The sequence below is a fragment of the Anoplolepis gracilipes genome, chromosome 5 (assembly GCF_047496725.1).
Source record: "Anoplolepis gracilipes chromosome 5, ASM4749672v1, whole genome shotgun sequence".
NCBI lineage: Eukaryota > Metazoa > Arthropoda > Insecta > Hymenoptera > Formicidae > Anoplolepis > Anoplolepis gracilipes.
The window spans coordinates 12,754,419-12,771,102 of NC_132974.1; the positions used below are offsets into that span (position 1 = coordinate 12,754,419).

Below are 16,684 nucleotides of genomic sequence, written 5' to 3' on the forward strand. Positions count from 1 at the left end.
TCCGCGTGTCAGGAACGTATGGCATACGTGATTGTAAGCGTAAACAATGTTCGTAAATCGTGAACACGGCAACGCGCGATAAGGGATGATCATTTTTTTTCCTAGAAAATAATCGATTGAATTCCAGTTTTTCCCGGAGAAGTTTGAATGTGCGAAAGAATTATTTCATAATTATTTATTTAATTATTTTTGACATCTTCACTCTCATATACTTGAAGGTCTGTTTTTTTTATAGCACATTCGTGCAAAATGAAAGTGCCATTGAATGCTTGGGTCTTCGCATTTTCTTAGGGAAAACCTTTGAAAAATCACATCCGCAGAGCAATTTGTTAATACGGTATTGCACGATCCGGTCGTCATCGACCAATCGAAACGGAGGAGCGGGAGGCCTGAAGATGACCGCATTCGCCGCTCGGCAAAGATTACGACTCGAGATAGCGAAGTTGGCCGATGGTAGAGGCTAGAGCGAGCACGCGAGCCAACCAACCGTCAGTGCGCGCGGGTCGGTCGCGCGCGGTGGTTGGTTGTAGAGGTACGCCGGTGCTGTTCTGCCGTGAGCGTCGCGTGTGCGCGTGTGAAATAAAGCGAGATGGCGAGCCACGACGACGTCGGTATCGGCGATTTCGTGTTGCTGGACGAGATTACGGTCGACCGTGTGGTGCAGAATCTCAGGACGAGGTACGTGTGTCGCCGGGACGCCGGCGACGATCGCGGACGCGATGACAAGTGAACGGCGAGGAGAGCGTCATGCGCGCGCGCGCGCACGCGCACGCGTTCCCTTCGCCGTCGGCGACGGGGTCCCGTGCCCCGTGCCCCGTACCCCGTACCCCGTACCCCGTACCCCGTACGGTTCACTGCGGTGTCCGCGAGAGGGTGTGGCCTGTGTATCAGCAGGTGTTAAAGGTCATAGCGAAGGTTTTAATTTTGAAAAGATTGTTTCAATATATACTTAATTAACGCTGACTGACCGATTTTTTCTCTTTAAAAAAAAAATTATTAAAAGGATTAATCACGCTAATTAATGTTGTCTATAATGTCGATGGGAGAAACAGAGGAGACATGTGGAAAATATATAAAAGCATTTGCGATGACTTCATACAGAGAGATAAGAGAAAGGGAAATGAAGTAATAAACGCATTGTGTTTCCGTTTCTTTCTTTCTCTTTCTTAATATCTTTCATGCTTATTGTTAGCTTGAAAATATTAAAAAGCTGTATCCATAATGTATGTTAAACTTGACCCGCTGACGGCAAAGAAGGTGTTCGAGGTCATTTCCACCGGGTAGCCTTGGTCGATTAATTTTAGTCAACGATAGTCTTTCTTTGTGTCAGAATCAGATATTATGAGGTTCTTGTTTTTCTTTGATACAGCTAAAAATGCGACGAAAATATGCGAAACTTACAGCTGCGTTATAATAATCTTTATACCGCTAATTTTATATTTCTGGTTTTTTATCATTAGAATGTTTTAAGGACCGGTTTCTTCAACGTCAATTAATTTTAAGCACGATTTAAACTATATATTTTTTTAATCTCTTTTTCAGATCTGAAAGTTATTGACAGTAGAGACTGGCTCTAAATTGTTAATATTTATTTTAGTATCTTCATTAGAATTCGGTATCTCGTTAAGTAAAATTATTTAAGAAAGTAAATAGAAATCGTACGTAACTTTTTCTCGTTTGATATATGCAAACAGCTTCAAATTAAACAATTATTACAATATATTTAATTATATAATATAATTATACAATATAAATTAATTATAATATATATATATATATAAATATTATACAAATAAATGATGACGTACATTTCAATATCTCTTTAACGATCAAGTACTTTTCGTCAAATAAAAAACCAGGCACAATAAAGTACATAAAAGTCGCAATTCATATATACATATTTATTAATAAAAGTCATAAGATAAAAATTAGTCAAAAATTCTACGAAGATATACTCGTGTCAAAGTACATATTTCAAATAATTTAAACGCTTTTTCCTTGAACCTTCGGAATACAAATCTAACGACGCATTGAAATAGGAGAACCATAGTATATTCATTTTACAAAAGGCAAAAATTGCACACAAAGATCTTCAGAAAAGATGTAAAACTGAAAAAATTGGAACGTATATATTCTATATGAAGATACTTATTAAAAATATTGAGCAATACTGATCATTTTGTTATTTTTATATAACACAGTTATTTCTTTTTTTTAGCTTTAGTTTTCATGCTCTTATTTTCATACAGTTGATAATTTTAATGACTGTAGTTTCCGTCAGTTTCATAGGCCGATTATATTGACGCGAGTTGGTGTTAATTATGGTTAACTCTATATTATATGCTTTTTCATGTATATTATAAGTTGTAATTTAAAATACCGAGTTGCAATAAACTATGGTGGCAATCGGATTCTAGATAGCAATTGCGAGCGATTGCATCGACACTAACTACCGTTAATTATAGTTAAATAGTTAATCCTTCATCTTTCGCAGACGAAACTAATTTAGAATAAAAACAGCAGCACGTTGATACAAAATTAATCCAGTTAACCAAGATCATTGGTGCAAGTCGAGCCAAACGCACTGCATATAGTCAAACTAATTTTTCTCTTTTGCAAAACTATCATTTTTTTTTTAATTAAAAAATTCACACAATTATATAGAGATATATTTAATATTGAAATATTTTTACTAAAAATTGAAAACCTCTGGATTATATAAAATAAATTGTAATCGTTACTTAAGCTCCCATTTTTTTATTGACTTGACATAAATCCTTATTTTATATCGTAATTATTTTAGTCGATTCGCCGTTTCTAAAAATATGTAATTGGCGCGTTATAAATGACGTACTTATACGAATTAGAAAATTGTAATTTGCTGCTACAAAAAAAGAAACACGCCAGGGAAATTACTTTGATTCACCTAGCTGTCTATCTGTATTGTAAAGCGTGGAATTGAATATCGCACTGCGAGCAACTGACGGAAGCAACGATACCTGTTGCACGGTTACGCGGGCAAAGAGTATGCGTACTCACGCGTGCTTGCGTGCGTTCGTCGTATGCATATGGAGACCGGAGACACAATTTAATATAACGTAATTGAAGATAAAATAGGGACATTAATCTATATTATACGAAGCACGCTTATATTTTATTAATATGTGTAATCTCGTGATTTATAAAAAAGAAAATTTTTTTTTTTTTTACAGAGGAGAAATTTTGTGAAGAGTCACGAAAATTCACAATGGATTAGATATTAGATACATATATATATAGATATATTTATTTATTTATAAATATAATTTAAATATTTTCTCTCTCTCTCTCTCTCTCATAAGAATTGCGAGCCAATTTGATAATATGTCGAAAAAAAAGTTGCTGAAAATTGTATTCTTTCTGATATTTTGTAAAATATCTGCACTAAAGATTGGCATTTGAATCAGTAGCGATCGAAGTTTAATGATGCACGCGCATGACGCATTTCTTGGAAGGCATATACATGTATTTATGAGTAAAGATGAATGACGCGCTCTGATTCATCGTGTATACTGAAATTACACCAGATGCATAATATGAAATCGCGAATAGATTATTAGATTAAATTAAAGTGAGAGTACAAAGGGACCAATCAAGTGGACAAAATAGCTGATTGGATTAGGAACCAATTACTTAGGAAATCCGATTAGACAGATGTGGAGAGATTAGAATTTTTTTAATCAGATATTTAAAAATAGCTACATAATATTTAGATTTAGAATGTCAAATAATTAAAATACTGATAAAAATAAAAAAACTTGACCTCATATTTTAACTCACACGAGAAATATTTATAATTAATTTATATAGTTTTTTATTTTTATCTTTTTCTAAAAAGCAGACTGAAGATTTAAATTAGAAATTGCGAAATATTTGAATATATAAATATTAACTATAAGCAAACTTTCTCTTTGCAAAGAACAAAATGAAAATTTTTAGCTTGTTACAATTCAAATAAATTACTTAAATTAATTCGCTTATCGCGACGTTATAATCTGGCTAAAAAGTATTTCCTGATGGAAATTAATTCCGTTTTGAGCTGTCTATTGTATAGTTTAAGTTCATATCATTTCGAACAATTCAAATACATATTGTTAATTCATTTCCGAATTAGATTTCAAACTTGTCTAGAATTCTTCTTTATATTTCAATGAATATTAACATTATCCGAAAGGAACTTTTACAAAACAGAGATTTAAAAAAAGACATCAGAAAAATGCATTTAAGAAATAAATAACGTATATCTTGCCTTTATTTAATGTTATAGAAATTTGACAATGAAATGGATTTTCAGTAATTAAATAAAAGTAATTAATATATTTATAAGATGCAATTATAATAATTTTATGAAGAATATCTGATTTAAAAATAATATTGCATTATAATAAAAAAAATAATTGGTGTCATATATAATATAATATCATACATAATATAAATTAATTGCAAATATTTCTCGTGACAGTTAAAATATAAGTTTAAATAGTTTTATTTTTACCAGTTATGTCACATTATTTCGGCCAATGACTCGCATTAATATCGTCTCCGATTCCACACGAGACGAGAAACGCGCGAGTGCGTTTAGCGGTAAACGAGCGATGAGAATGGTGAGCGTTCAAAGACGTATCCTAGGATACATGCGATGAATGTATATGTATATGCAGCTCACGTAATCCTTATCGGGGTTCGTGTTGGCGATGAGTCATCATCCTCGAATCGTTGCATACTTGGTTGCGCTCGCGCAATCCTCGCGATATTTGGGTGTGAGCAATTGATAATTAAACTCAATTTTTTTGTGATTAAAAAATAGAATTATTTTTATTATTTTATTTATTTTAATGAATAAAATTATTAGGCCAGAATTCTTCAAAAGAATATTATTCTAAAATTAATGCTAATTGATTTAAAATAACGATTATAAAATAATTTTTTTCATTATGCAGATTATACAGTTTCTTTTCTAAATCAAATTAGGGGAGCGAAAAATATTTTCAAGTATATCGAATATAATTGATTTAAGAATTTTACACAATTATTTGCACTAACGAGTAGGCAATTAACGTTCAAGTAAGGACAAGTGACTCGTTATGCTTCGGGGTAATCTCAAAGTCGATCTTGTAAAAAAGCGATAATTCTTATCTTTCGTTGATCCGAATAGAAAGTGTCAATTTATATTTATTTTTTCAAATTTCCAAGTTAAAACATGAAACTTGAGACATTTAAACAATCCTTAATCTGAGCGAGACATTTCCTTGAATCATACATATCTTGCGTACCCAAGATGTAAAAATATTCGCATTCAGTATCTTGAATATTATTATTATTATCAAAAAAGATTTAATTTATTCATAAAATGCTCTATTTATTTTATTTAAACAAACGTTCTCTCTGCCTTCTGTCTCTCTATATTGTGCGGATGTTCTGTTGCAGATTTAACGGAGGGAAGGTTTATACATACATCGGCGAAGTATGCGTTAGCGTGAATCCTTACAGAAGCACCAACATCTACGATGCGGACCAAATTAATAAATACAAAGGTACACGTGAATGGATTACTTAGGACGGAGGGAGAGAGTGAGGATATTTAAAATATCAATATTAAATTAAAAAAAAAAAAAAACGTTGACTCATATCAAAATTATGTGCCTGTGTGCGATAAGTATAAAAATATCTAGTGCATGTGATTTTTCTGAGTATTTTTTTTATTTTTAAAATTGTGCTTTCAGGTAGAGAACTGTTTGAAAACCCTCCACACATTTTCGCGATCGCGGATGCTGTGCATAAAGAGATGAAGCAACAGGGCAGAGACACGTGTATAGTGATAAGCGGCGAATCAGGCTCCGGTAAAACGGAAACTAGCAAAATCATCATGAAATACATCGCTGCCGTGACAAATCTAAGCGGACAACAAGAAATCGAGAGGTGCAACTTGCCATTTAAAAACTAATGGACAAATTACTTAGCTCTCGCTATCTAATCTATTTTCTAATAAATGATAAGATTAAATATCTTACAAGCGAATTTTTACAAACTTTATAGATCGTTTGATTGTTTAACACTTAATGAGTAACATTCCATCAAAAATATTTTTATTTCGTAATAATTAAGCGTAACAAAACACAATTGTGCATTTTTCTCCAGGGTAAAGAATATTCTCATTCAATCGAACTCGATATTGGAGGCGTTTGGCAATGCCAAGACGAACAGGAACGACAACTCGTCACGGTTCGGAAAGTACATGGATATCAATTTCGACTTCAAGGGAGACCCCGTGGGCGGTCACGTAACTAATTATCTTCTCGAGAAATCACGGGTGGTCTATCAGCAAAAGGGAGAACGTAACTTTCATTGCTTTTATCAGGTATCGTTACAATTCCGTCTAATTTTTCGCGCTATTAGAAATTAAAACTATAAATTTCTCGTGTGAAAAATATATATGCTAGAAATACTATTTAAATTTAATTTTTAGTTGCTGAATGGCTGCAGCGAGACTGAGTTAAACAAGTTACGTTTGGTTCGCGACCCGGCCGCCTACTACTTTGTCGGCAACGGAAGCAACAATAAAACGACCATCTCCGACAGAAGTGACTATAAAACCGTTTGCACTGCCATGTCCCTCCTCGGATTCTCTCCGAAAGAGACGCAGACCGTGTGGAACATTGTCGCTGGTATCTTACATTTGGTAGGTGGAATTGGCACAATTACTGTGATAAAATTATTCTTCTCTGACATTTCTTCCTTCTGAGAATTATACCGATTTCATTTACTATATTTTTCAGGGTAACGTCACCTTCAGGCTGGACGATGATAAGCTTATAATTGAAAATAACAGCGCTTTAAATGACACGGCCAACTTGTTCTCCATAAGCTCGAAAGATCTGAGCACTGCTCTTTCACAGAGAGTCATAGCGGCTGGTGGAGAAGTCATGCAGAAGACTCACACTTTAATAGAAGCCGAGTATGGCCGAGACGCTTTGGCAAAAGTATGTTAGACGCGCATGTGGATTTATTTTCTTCTTTACAGAATTTTCTATTTATTATATATGGAGAGAAATCTTTATAAATTTTTCAGGCTATATACGAGCGATTATTTACGTGGATAGTGTCACGAGTCAATGATTCAATTAACGTGAATGACAATAATAAGGTGAAGAGATACGGAACACTGATTGGCGTACTCGATATCTATGGCTTCGAAATCTTCGACAGGAATAGTTTTGAGCAGTTTTGCATCAATTATTGCAACGAAAAACTGCAGCAGCTCTTTATCGGTAAGCGTAACGCGTTATACGCGTGGAAACACTTTGAACTGTAAGAATTGTAAAATTATTATAATCGTAATTAGAAATATTTTTATCGCAGAGTTGGTGTTGAAACAAGAACAAGAGGAGTATCAGAAGGAAGGGATTGCTTGGCAAAACATTGAATACTTCAACAATCAGATCATCTGTGATTTAGTTGAGCAAGCTCATAAAGGAATTATAGCGATCATGGATGAAGCTTGTCTTAATGTCGGGAAAGTTACTGACGAGGTAATTGGAAAATTTATTACTTCTGTTCATTGGGAAGTTTTTCTGAAGATTAACAAAAAATACTTTATTCTTTAGATGCTTCTCAACGCAATGGATAAAAAACTAGCAGACCATAGACACTATAGTTCTCGACAATTAAAACCAATGGATAAGGAATTGGAACACAGAACAGAGTTCAAGATCAAACACTATGCCGGCGATGTGGTTTACAATATCAACGGCTTCCTTGACAAAAACAAAGACACGCTCTTCCAAGACTTTAAACGGTTGCTCTATAAAAGCAATAATTCCACAATTAGTAAAATGTGGCCGGAAGGTGCCCAAAATATTTTGAAGGTACGAAGATGGCCACACATATGTTTAACACTAAATATGGCTAAATTTATTTTATTTATTTAAAAATATAACATCATATTTAACTAAATGAGTCATTACCGAATTATTTTAGACGACGAAAAGGCCTTTAACTGCTGGCACATTGTTCCGCAATTCTATGATCGCACTGGTGAAGAATTTAGCAAGTAAGGAACCGTTTTATGTCAGGTGTATAAAACCTAACGAAGTAAAATCTCCCGTCGTGTTTGACGACGAGAGAGTGAACCATCAAGTGAGATATTTAGGACTCTTAGAGAATATATTGGTGAGACGAGCTGGTTTTGCATACAGGCAACGATATGACAGATTCCTGAAAAGGTATTAGATAATAGAATTAAATATTGTTTATATAAATTATGTAATTGTGCCAATCAATATATAAGATAAGAATAAAAATAGATAAGAATTGTACAAAGTATGAGAAACTAACAAGACAAAAGAGGGAAAACTTATGAATTAATTTCTTAAAACGTTTTTTTAAATTAACCCAAAGTTATAAAAATTAAAACAAATTTGATTTTCCATTGCCAGATACAAAATGATATCGCAATACACGTGGCCAAACTTTCGAGGTGGTAATGACAAAGACGGTGTACGCACATTGATGGAGGAGAAAAATTTCTCAAACGACGTTAAGTATGGTCACACGAAGATATTTATTCGTTCGCCGCAAACTCTATTTGCGTTAGAAAAGGTTAGTCAATATATATATATATAATCTAATCTAATTTTAGGCACTTTACATATTATCTATGCTCATATTATAGATGTTGATTTATTCACAGATTGATGTATTATACCTAGATTATTTCATTCACAGGCTCGTAGCGACTTAATACCGGGTATCGTGATCCTCCTGCAGAAGCAATGGCGAGGATACCTCTGTCGTCAAAGGTACAAGAAGATGAAGGCTGCGTTAATTCTGATGTATCACTATAAAAGATACAAACGACGCGTTTACATCAACGAGCTCGAGCGAACATTTAAAAATGCCAAGAACATGCAGAATTATGGCAAGCATTTACCATGGCCGCGCGAAAATTTCGCTGTAAGACACGTGGTGCCCGCCTTGAAGAACATGTATGCGAGATGGCGGGCGTGGATGGTGCTCAGAGTGATTCCTCGAGAAGATTGGCCACAACTACGATTGAAGGCAGGTTTTTGCAATTTTCGCTGGCTTTCCTTCCTGTCTTTATTATTATAAAGAGCTAATAAAAATTCTTATTCGTCACTTTTAAGGAAAATAGAAATTATAAATTTAATTTGCCAATTAAATTACAAGCATGATTAATTTTATAATATCGTTATCAGATGGCAGCGAGTGCTGTGTTGCGTTTGAAGAGGTCTTACTGGGGCCAGGACCGTCGATGGGAAGGGAATTACTTGTCCAAGCCGGACGAGAACCCTCAGAGTGACGTCTTCAATTCATCGATAAACAACCTTCGAAACACTGATCATTTCAAGACTGTCCTGTTCAGTGCATTTATCAAGAAAACCAACAGGTTTTTTGTTTTGTCATTCTTGTCAATTTTATAATATAACAACGTAGTAACCTGACAAATTATGCAGGTTTAACAAGCCAGCGGATCGCGTTCTGGTGGTGACAGAACATGCCGTGTACAAGCTGGACGACGTGAAATTTAAAAACATGAAGAAAGGCATGCCAATCGCGGAAATCACCGGTCTCAGCGTTTCGCCAGGAAAAGATCAATTTATCGCGATACATTCGAATCGCGGAAATGATTTTCTTCTGTCCATCACCGCCAAAGATGACAGGATCGGAGAGCTAGTCGGCATACTGAGCAACCGATACTATCAGTAAGTCATTTTGAAAGTATTTCTTAATAACGTTGTTTATGTATATCTGAATGCATTTTTTTTTAATAATTATGTATAAATATATAGTGAAGGTATTTAAAGAAATGATAAATTCTAAAAAAATTAATCTAATTTAAACGAATTTTATATGTTTTAATTGCAATCTTATTTTAAAGAATAATGAATAATAAGATTTATTTTTTTAACAGATTACGCGGCGCTGATTTACACGTAACAGTGGACATCAAGTTTAAGTGTATGCTAGGTAATAAGAGTAGATTGTTACGCATCGAGGTGATGCCCGATGTGAACGAGCCTACATTCAAGAAAGACGGTAATCAAATTATTTATGCCATTCCACCATCAGTGAGCATCATTGACGGTGGCACTAATACTAGACAACAAATTCGCACAGCCAGTTAAAACCTGACAAGCTATTCGAGGCTGTACTATGTATCGGATATATATATATTTTGTAATTACATATATATATATATATATAAGTCATAAACATGCTGCGCGCCATGATACTATTGTTCAGAAAATCCATTTAACGATTTCGCGAGACATCAGATTTCGCGTTTGAAAGTTTTCCCAGTTGAATCGATTGTTCCACAATGCATAAATTTTTTATGCAATATTAATATTAATAACGTTATAATGCATGTAGATGCAATGCAATTTTGTTGTAAATCAACTAAAAGCCCGATCAATGTTCACATTTATTATGTAATCAATTCAAATTATATGAAGTAACAAGAAATTTTTGTTACATCCTAATGTACATATCGTGATGTAAGAAGAATATTATTATATTATTATTACATCATGGTACATATATTATATTGATCAGAAATTTAAATAACTTTTTTTTTTCTAAAGAAAGTTTTGACAGGAGTTATAATTATGGCAGGATATATAATCATGTTTTATAAAAAAATATTAATTTTCCTCTAATATTAATAATAATATCCATCAATGTTTTCATTCTATCTGTTTTTCTCAACAATTTCAGCTAATGAAAACTTGAAGAAGTATTAACATTTTTGAAAATTAAATGCTAAAAAGTTTGAAACTTTATCAACTGTTATGCCTGCATAATAATAACCATATATTCAGAATATGCAAAGAAAAGATATTCATATTGCAGTACAAGTTAACTATGTGATATATATAAAAGCCACTTTGAGCGTACTATAAATTTTATGAATGCCGGTGGATTCCGTTCAAATGTTGTGCACATAGGGCGCATTTTTTTCTGTAAATATTATATAGTATTATAAACATTGTTAGCTTACAATGGTATAAGGACGAAATGTGAATTTACGAAAGTGAGTTTCACCAGAGTATAATAGTGAATGCATAATTTATACAAGATTATTTATAAACTATACCTATGTGGAATTTTATTATCCACAAAAGAAAATTCTATCAACATTACGATGATATACAGGACAATTTTTCATTAACTCCAATGTATTATAAGCTTATGGCCTTCTACTTAGAATCAGATAGAATATTTTTTAAAGCTTTTTTACATAAATTATATCGAAACCAGAAAAGTGACAAGAGCAAGATATGTATAACTTTACACCATAGTGCCTGCCAATTTAATACAACTGTAACAAAAGCTAAATATCTTTGTTAAAGAAAATTTTGCATCCTTCCATGTACTTAGATTAAGGAGAGACTTAAAAATGTAGGAATATATATATATATATATAAATACGTGTATAATTAATCAAAATATATGTATTATTTTATGATTATTTCGATGTTAATTCGATTTAGTACGCGAAAAAAATTATTGTATATTGCCATAGATGTCATTAATTTGATACTTACGCATTTATGAAGCATTTGTTAAAACCAGTTAATCTGCTTTTTTTTAGTTCATATTTCTATATTTATAGAAAAACGATTATGTATTATTTTGATTGGTATTATTGTGATCATAAAGCGCTCTAGAGCATGTTGAGAATTGTGTGCCATTGTTAGAAAATAAAATTTTCATCTTATATCTTATTTGCTTGTTAATATCATAATGAAAATAAAACGCATATTTTCATTACATTCAATATATACATAATATAAAGAGCATTTCTCATTTTTATTGTTGAAAAAAAAGCAATATCTTTATACAAAAAAACATGCTAAACTAGTCGATCTGTTGATACATGTATATGTATCCTAATTCTTTCGGCGGGTTTTCGGATAAAGCGACCTGCAAGAATAAATTTGTGTAAAGAGAAAAACTAGTTTTAGAAAATACATAAGAGATATATAAAAAAAATTATCATATCTAGAAGTAATGACATACTTTTTCATCATTAAATATCACCCATCGGTCTTCCTTCAATAAATGACAAACATAATGGCCTACCATCGTTGATGTGCCCATATGTGATATAAAGCCCACTAGTTTGTATCCTGAAGCACAAAAAAATCAGAAAAAATACATTTGATCTCAACGATGATAAGTAAGTCTAGTTTTTAAACTCTTATTTTGTACGATTAATCCTGTAAATTTCCTTTTGTCTGCAATTTTGTCAATCTACATATTGGCACATATTAATTATGTGTTAATTTTGACTATATTGTTTTTAAGAGATATATTTTCCTTCCAATAATTGATATTAGGTAACAATTCGTAGTTTGAGAAATAAACGATTTTGTGACTCACGACTGCTTCCGCCGTCTCTAAAACTCTCCTGCGTTGGCGTACGATCCGTTTCTTGGACCTCGAGCTCGGCCTGATGACTGAAAATCCAATCAGCCGCGCGCTCCAAGTTGTTATTGGTCGCTTTTAGTGCTTTCGTCGCTTGCTCACGTGAAAAGCCCATGGCCATTACCATCTCCAAAGAAGCTTGATCCGCTACAAATGTATCTTGGTCTGAAATCAATCGAGAATTAAAGAAAATCGATAAATTATAGCTATGATTTGATGTTTGAGATGATCCTTACCCGGTTTAAGATCGACTCCCGGTGGCACGAACGGCTCGTCGAAATCGGAGTCCGCGATGTGCTCCATCACCCAATTGGTCGCGGCCTCGAGACTGCGGTTCTCGGTGAAGTACAAGGCCCGCTTGCACGCATTCGGTGGGAAACCCATGTCCGTCAGTTGATCAAGGAGAGTCGCGTCGTAAACAGGTGGAGGCGGTGTCACACCGTCCGGCAATAATTCCTCACCGGGTTGCAAACCATTTCCGCGCAAGAAGCTTAAATCTATCGTGTCCGGCATCTCTACCGCTACGTCTAGCTTGATGGGCGTCCAATCTTCTTTTACCGTAAATTTCTTCAGATGAATTAATAAGTAATCCGGAAAGCTGGCTAGTCTGGTGATCCTAAAAGAGAACATTATACAAAAGAGAGATTAGCCGTGAAAAATTAGATTTTTAACGAGATTATACGCGAAAGAAATTAAATATTTAAATAAACATAAAAAGCACAACATAGTTGATGTTAAATGAAATCTAGATGTTCAAATATAAGATAAATATTATAAAACGAATGTCACGTAAAACATTCATAAAATTAGATGGCTGATAATTAAATACACAATGATATTTACTTGCTTGCTGTCGTTTTCTCGTTCAAAGCCGAACTATAAAATTGTTCCACAATTTCCGAACGACTGAAACTTTCAAGGCACGACCACAATTTTATACGGGGTCTTACAAGAGTATTAGAATCTAACTTTTGTCCTTTTGCTTCAGCTTCTTTTTTCTGGATCTCGTAGGCAGTTAATTCGTCCTTATATAACAATAATTTAATTACATTTAGTATTTTTTAGTAAACAAAGAAAATTACTTTTTAAAAACACAATCAAAATATATGTACCATGTTTACCGCGGCTTCTAGCGGTATTGGTAGCGGCAGAATATATTCTGGTCGAAGGGTATATTTGACTTTATTAGATTTGCTGCACTTATACCTCTCCTCCACTTTAAATTTAAAGCATTCCGTAGGACACACCTCGTTTCGACTGTTGCGCTATTCGATCAATTTACCGATTAGAATTGTATCAACGATAACAAATATTTAATAAATTCGAATATATGAAACATTCAATTAGAAAGCGATATTAATAATTACATTAAGTAGATTAATCAAGTAAAGAAGGAATTCTTGAGCGTCCTGTTGCCGATTCGAGAAGAAACCGGGATGTCCTCGACCAATCAGGACTTTAAACATGCGCGGGGGAATACCTTGCTGCGACTCATCATCCGTGGTAGATTTGCTCGGTGGCTCTGAGTATTTTCCAGAAAGCAAACCGTAACCCAGTTTCGCCCTAGAAAAAGAGCAATTTCTTAAATTATACTTTGGACAATCGCCAATTTCTTTTATCGAAAAATAACTACCGTAACTTACATTTGAACATTAATGTCTGCTGCTGGATCATGCCAATTTTGCTGGAATATTTGTAGTGCCTTCTTCTCATATCTGAAATTTATAACATCGATCTTAATATTCCTTCTATCAATAAAAACTCCACTATTCATTCCATTCCACAATTCGCCATGATAAAAATAATTATATGACAATTATACATACCTTCTGATAAACTCAGGAATAATGAATAACATTTGCATGACGCTATTTAGATAACAAGAATTTCCTAGATTAATTAGTCCAGTGTAACCGGGGCCATATAATGGTGTAAGCTTGCTGGCAGCTTCCTGAAGAGATACCCACTCGCCGAACTTCTGATTGAGATCTAATTCCAGCTCGATCATCGATTTGTCCGTCTTTTCCATCTGCGCGATATTGATACCCCAGTGTGACAGATGCGCTGTCAAATTCGGATCATCCACCATGTCGTCTTCGTCATACGAGAACACGTCAGCTTTACCGCCTTTCGTGATCGTGCCTAGTTTGACGGCCAGCGGATAACCGGTCGCGCGGTAATGCTCGATCGCGTGACCATTGCCGCCGCTTCCGTCGTAGAACTTGCGACCGCAAAGTATGATACCATCGGTCAAATTCAGCCAAAGATTCTGCGTGAGATCGCATTTCTCACATTTCCAACCACTTGGGGGGATCTTCTTGCCGTTGTCCAGCTGTTTCAGATTTGCGGCGTGTCTAAAAATCCCGATAAATTTTAAAAATTATTCAATAGAGATTTTATTGATAGCCATCATCAATTAAATGTTATTCAATAGAGATTAAAACAGATAATGGATAAATCATTTATCCATTAGAAATAAAATTCTTATGCCTGATATGTAAATTTCGTGTGATAATTTAAATTTAATACTGTATTTGATATAGGGGATTGATTTGCTATAAACATATATGATAAAATACAACATTATCTTTGGACATGTAATTTTTCTTTTTCGCAATTAATGAAAATTATACAATTAGTAATGAAAATTTCTCAAGACACTCACTTTGATTCTGATCTGACTTCTCCGTCCCATGTATTCGCTACAGCTTCTACTTGCGCTACTGCCCATGCACCTTCCATTTGTATTATAGTTTTGACTGCAAGCTCCACCTATCCATAATTTTGTATATTCTTTAAGCATTATTAACTATGTATAATACAATCCTGCACACAAATTTTACCTTCTCAGGTAAATTGCTCGAGGGATAAGGAATAGAGCAGAAATCAGGTAGAACGACTATATTATACTGTTCCTCATAAGTATACTTCTGTTGATCAGGCATGAATCCACCGACTGTTCCTATTGCTAGCCGCGTAATCTTCTTTTCAGGTCCATCTCCTTGTTCTTCAGATGGAATCTACAAAATATTTTTAACATATTTTTAAAGTTGAATAGACTTAAAAAAAAAAAAAAAAAAAAAAAAAAAAAAAGAAATAAAGTATCTGGCAAGTTTCAAGTAGTGAAAATATATTGCTAAATTCCAATATTTGGTAAATTTATATCAAAAACAAGTATTATTTGTCATTACTTGAATGCAGGAAACAATACAAAGTCATATACCAAACAACAGTAGAAATATATCTAGTGTTAGCGAAGCACTTGTCAGACACTTTGTATATATATGACGGTTCCACTTGGACTGTGTGAATTTTTAAAGACAGAGTCCTCAACATAGTTTGCTGAATAAATTAAAATCACCTCCTTTCTTGTACGCTTGATATGAAGGTACACAGCATACGAGGTCTTGTTGTAGTACCACATGACATGTTCCCGGCCCAAGCCTAGGAAAGACGTGAGACTGACGTATAGACCGGTAGGCGAATCCTTGAATAAAAAAATGATCATGCTCGTCAATCATTCCGGGTAGCGTCATCGAAAACAAAAACAGACAAAAGAGTATCTCACTGGTGTGTCGAAGGAGTAAACGCATTCTTCCTTGTATATCTTGTCGCCACTTCGCGGAACATTAATCGTGTTCAGGTGTTTCGTCAACGATAACAACTCCATGGCGAGAAAAACAATATGCGTATCGGTATAAACTTTCCAATTTTTCTTCCCTTCCTCGACAGATTTTCCGCGAAGTTCCAGCGAGGAGATCCGCGCGAACTCCGAGATAAATCACTACCACTAGAGGCGTTGCTTGTCATCTAGCCTAACCCTAACCTAATTTGTACATCGCCGCCGCGCCGGTTCGCTTATCGATGACATTGCGAGACTCAAGGGACGACGGACCGGACTGGCGGAAGTGGAACGGAAGGAACGCTGACGAATGAGTTTCGAATTTTTTGCTTCTCTCCTTTTTCTTTTATCATTCTCTTTTAATATTATTCTCTGAGGTTTAAAAAAATTACATCAATAGTATATCGAACTCATAATTACACAATTAATTCACCGACCCCACAATACCATATTTCGAATTTTATTTATATATTATAGTTGCTATTTTGACTAAGTTTGCGCTACTTCTACCGTTTCGGTACTTCGAGCATTTCAATATGGAGGAATAATAGACGTAGCTCGGAACGCTGTGTA

The 16,684-nt window shown here is 34.3% G+C and overlaps 2 protein-coding genes across 2 annotated transcripts; one reads left to right on the forward strand and one right to left on the reverse strand.

Annotated features, from left to right (window-relative positions):
* The first annotated feature begins 452 nt into the window (after window positions 1–452).
* Window positions 453–11,782, forward strand: Myo31df (Unconventional myosin ID). The gene is made up of 15 exons (XM_072893311.1): window positions 453–678; window positions 5,467–5,573; window positions 5,763–5,958; window positions 6,178–6,397; window positions 6,506–6,718; window positions 6,816–7,019; window positions 7,109–7,307; window positions 7,399–7,568; window positions 7,644–7,904; window positions 8,017–8,261; window positions 8,475–8,637; window positions 8,764–9,096; window positions 9,255–9,445; window positions 9,513–9,761; window positions 9,971–11,782. Exons 1-15 carry the CDS (start codon window positions 590–592, stop codon window positions 10,182–10,184), a joined length of 3,054 nt encoding a protein of 1,017 aa, XP_072749412.1. The 5' UTR covers window positions 453–589; the 3' UTR covers window positions 10,185–11,782.
* A 70-nt stretch (window positions 11,783–11,852) lies between these two features.
* Window positions 11,853–16,299, reverse strand: Usp5 (ubiquitin specific protease 5). The gene is made up of 13 exons (XM_072893312.1): window positions 16,058–16,299; window positions 15,851–15,976; window positions 15,333–15,509; window positions 15,155–15,261; window positions 14,316–14,843; window positions 14,133–14,204; window positions 13,857–14,052; window positions 13,602–13,754; window positions 13,333–13,514; window positions 12,726–13,105; window positions 12,445–12,654; window positions 12,082–12,191; window positions 11,853–11,985 (listed from the first exon to the last, which is right to left on the reverse strand). Exons 1-13 carry the CDS (start codon window positions 16,157–16,159, stop codon window positions 11,920–11,922), a joined length of 2,409 nt encoding a protein of 802 aa, XP_072749413.1. The 5' UTR covers window positions 16,160–16,299; the 3' UTR covers window positions 11,853–11,919.
* Between the last annotated feature and the right edge of the window lie 385 nt (window positions 16,300–16,684).